Consider the following 3,685-nt stretch of genomic DNA (forward strand, 5'->3'; position numbering starts at 1 on the left):
CAATGGATGTATGCGAGTGTCAAATTAGATCATAATCATCCCATTAAGCCCGAAGATATCAGATATTTACGAGCTTATAGAAAAGTGCCAAAAGAAGTTGAGAGGAGAATCATGATAAACGATGAGGCTGGTATAAGGCTTCTAAAACCTATTTGGCTAAGGCGGTGAAAAGTCATGTCTTTCAAAATCTTCCTTTCCTAGAGAGAGACATGAGAAACCTGCTACAAAAGAAGAGACAAGAGAAATTGGCTGGACCAGATTCCGTAGCTTTATATAATTATTTCATGAAATTCATGAAGGAGTCAAATAACTTTTTTTTCGCGATGGACTTGGAGTGTGATGGTCGTATCCGTAATGTAATGTGGGTGGATGCTAGGAGTAGAGCAGCATACAAAGATTTCAGTGATTCCGTCGGCCTCGATAGTACATATTTGAAAAATAAATACGAGATGTCATTTGCTCCTTTTATAGGGATAAATCATCGCGGACAAACAATACTTTTGGGTTGTGCACTACTATCTAGAGAGGATATTAAAACCTATAGGTGGTTATTGAGGACATGGGTAGATTGCATGGGTGGTGTGGCACCTAAAGCTATAATCACTGATCACAGTGTTCCTATAACAAAAGCAATTAAGTTGGAAATGCCGAATACTAGACATCGGTGGTGCCTTTGGCATATTATGGAGAAACAAAACAAAAAGTTCAAGAGTTACAAATACTTCCACGAGATTAAAAGAGCTATGTCGAGGTGTGTTTATGACTCAATGAGCGTTGATGAGTTTGAAGTGAGTTGGAAGGAGTTTGTTGACCTCTATGAATTGAAAAATAATGCCTGGTTGTATACTTTTTACAAAGATAGACATCGTTGGGTTCCCACTTTTCTAACTGATTGTTTTCGGGCAGGCATGTCAACTACACAGAGAAATGAGAGTGTAAATGCTTTTTTTAAGGGTTATGTTAATAGTAAGACATCATTAAAAGAGTTTGTGCTTAAATATGATCTTGCCCTCGGTGCAAAATGTGACAAGGAAAGACTGGCAGAGCACCAGTCAAGGAACACAAGGTACCAGATTGTTACTAAATTTGCTGCCGAAAGATTTTTTCAACCAGTCTACACACACTATACATTCCAAAAGGTGATGGATGAGGTAAGAGGTTGCATGTATACTACTCCTAGTATCCATACAGATGAAGAAGATTTCAGAGAGTTCAAGGTGGAAGACACTCATGAATTGCCGATAGAGAAGAGGGTAGAGTACACGGTGAAGTTACAGAAGGGCACAAATGAAGTATATTGTAGTTGTAAGCTTTTTGAAACACGTGGCATCATGTGTCGGCATTCTCTAAAAATTCTTTATGATGCAGGGGTCCAACAAATTCCCAACTCCAATATTGTTAATCGATGGAGGAAGGATATTGATAGACCGTACATGAGAGTTAAAGTTCCTTATTATGATCCAGTGAAAAGTGAGTGTGTTATGAGGAATCAAAAAATGCAAGAGGAATTTGAAAAACTTGCCATTAAAGCAATGAATTCTGCTGGTGACTTCGATACTATATTGACTGGTATTACGACTATTAGCCAAAATTGTACAACGCAGAATGACATTGCTAATGAGGGTAGAATGTCATCTGAACAAGTCAACCAAAATGAAGATTAGCGAGGTATCATATTTTTCATGGATAATTCAGATAGATCTCAGACTAAGGTTGCATTACAAAACCCGAATCAAGTGAAAGCTATCAGAAGACCAAGAATAACAGTTAGACAAAAGCAGGCCGTTGTCTCAAGGAAAAAAATCACAGAGGACAAACCTGCAAAACAAAACATCTCGGGTTAGCATAACTAGTATTTTTCGTATCATGAAGTTTTGTAGTACTGTCATGAATGACGCTTCTTGGAGAGTACAATTGCAGGAGTGAGTAGTATTGATGCACAATTTAAGACGCTAAATTAATTTCTTGATTGAGCAGGACTATACTGGAGTTGCTTTGCCAAGAAAATTTCCTGGACTTATGTGTTTCTTTTTCCTGTTAATAGCAGTAGGGGTAGTTACTATGTTGGGTTTACTTTTGGTACTTGCATTTTTATGTTCTCGTTATTGCTTTTGATTTCCATTGTTTCACCAAAAAAATTAACAGGAAAACATTCCAAAGAAGAGGTAAAATAGAAATACTGCAACTGCACAAGATGAAATGGCCTCGGATGAAGATGATTTATTTCTAGGGCCAAGTGCGAGTGTTGCTAATTGTGGACCAACAACTCACTTATCAGATGCTATATATCATCCCGGTGAATATACAAGGATGTTGGTGTGGGAGCATTTAAATCAACAAAAATTGAGAGATGTAGAGAGAGAGAGAGAGAGAAAAAAAAACAAAAAATCCCAAAAAAATCATTAAACCCTAAAATTAATCGATGTCGATCGATTGTTCTGATCCAATTCAATTCCCTCCCCTAATCTCAAATCAACCAATACAATCAACAAATAATCAGGTCTCTTCGTCTGCCTCGACTGCTACTACGGTGGCTGTTGGTGGACCGGATTGTGAACAAAGTCAGAAAACTGCGGATGTTAACCAGTTAGTCGGTATTCCTCCATATGATCTGGATACTATAGCCCCAAATGATGATTGGGTTATTCAAACCAGACGAAGGGGGAAGCAGCCTTTAACTAGCATCCCAGGGGAACCTTCTGACCGATTGCAGTTTTCAGATGATGACGTGAAAGAAGAATTAGAGTATTGGAAGAATTCTGTTTATAGCTTCGTGCTTGGGGCAAATCCGCCTGTTGAGGTGGTTGAAGGCTTTCTTAAGCGCCTCTGGGCGAATTACCCCATTGATAAGATCTCATTCTGTGCCAATGGAGTCTTCCTGGTGCGATTTCGGAATAGTCAAGCCAGGAATCAAATTCTTCAACAAGGTCACTTTTCTTCGATAATAAACCATTAATAGTTCGTCCTTGGGATGAAGGCGTGGCCCTGGAGAAAGAGGATATTAAAGAAGTACCAGTTTGGGTGAAAATTTTCAACCTTCCTCTCAAGTTTTGGGGGAAGTGTTTACCTCGAATTGCTGGAATTATGGGTAAGTATGTAAGGTGTGATGATGCTACTCAAGGAAAAACGCGACTTGGATTTTCTAGGGTTATGATTAATGTCCCCTTTGGCCAACCAATCCCTGACTCTGTCAAGTTTCGAGATGTTGATGGTAGCACAGTCTGCCTGAAAGTGGAATTTGAATGGAAACTACTTCTTTGTACTAAGTGCAAAGAAGTGGGGCATGAAGTTACTAAGTGTAGGAAAGGCAAGAAAGACGGCAAAAAGGAAGTTCCTCAGAAGACTACAAGTCAGGGTGGGAAAAAGCAATAGAGACCTAAGCAGAATCAGAAACCTGATGTCCCTGTTGTGTCTTCTCCTCCCCCAACTAAAGAGGATGTCACTGTAAGTACCCCTGTTGAAAAACCCAATAATTTTGAAGTTTCATGGACTAGAAATGGGAAGTACCACGTTGCTAATACCCCTGCCCGTAAGATTATTCGTCTGAGCAGGCAAGAAATTGTGGAGACTGGCCTCAAATAATCTATGCAATTTAGGACTCATAATCTGCTGGAAACTCTGAACAATCTGACCCCTAAAGTAGGAATAGGGACAATTGGTAGTGTATTACCTCCTGATGGGGGTA

At 39.3% G+C, this 3,685-nt stretch overlaps 1 protein-coding gene across 1 annotated transcript; it reads left to right on the top strand.

Moving 5' to 3' along the window:
• The first annotated feature begins 323 nt into the window (after positions 1 to 323).
• On the top strand, positions 324 to 1,664 carry LOC141601596 (protein FAR-RED IMPAIRED RESPONSE 1-like). The gene has a single exon (XM_074421890.1). The coding sequence runs from the start codon at positions 324 to 326 to the stop codon at positions 1,662 to 1,664; it is 1,341 nt and encodes a 446-aa protein (XP_074277991.1).
• Positions 1,665 to 3,685: the final 2,021 nt, after the last annotated feature.

This window comes from Silene latifolia, chromosome 9 (assembly GCF_048544455.1).
Source record: "Silene latifolia isolate original U9 population chromosome 9, ASM4854445v1, whole genome shotgun sequence".
In the NCBI taxonomy this organism is placed as follows: Eukaryota; Viridiplantae; Streptophyta; class Magnoliopsida; order Caryophyllales; family Caryophyllaceae; genus Silene; species Silene latifolia.

Coding starts and splice junctions, on each gene's coding strand:
- LOC141601596 (XM_074421890.1), top strand. CDS start 324: ATGGACTTGGAGTGTGATGGTCGTATCCGTAATGTAATGTGGGTGGAT.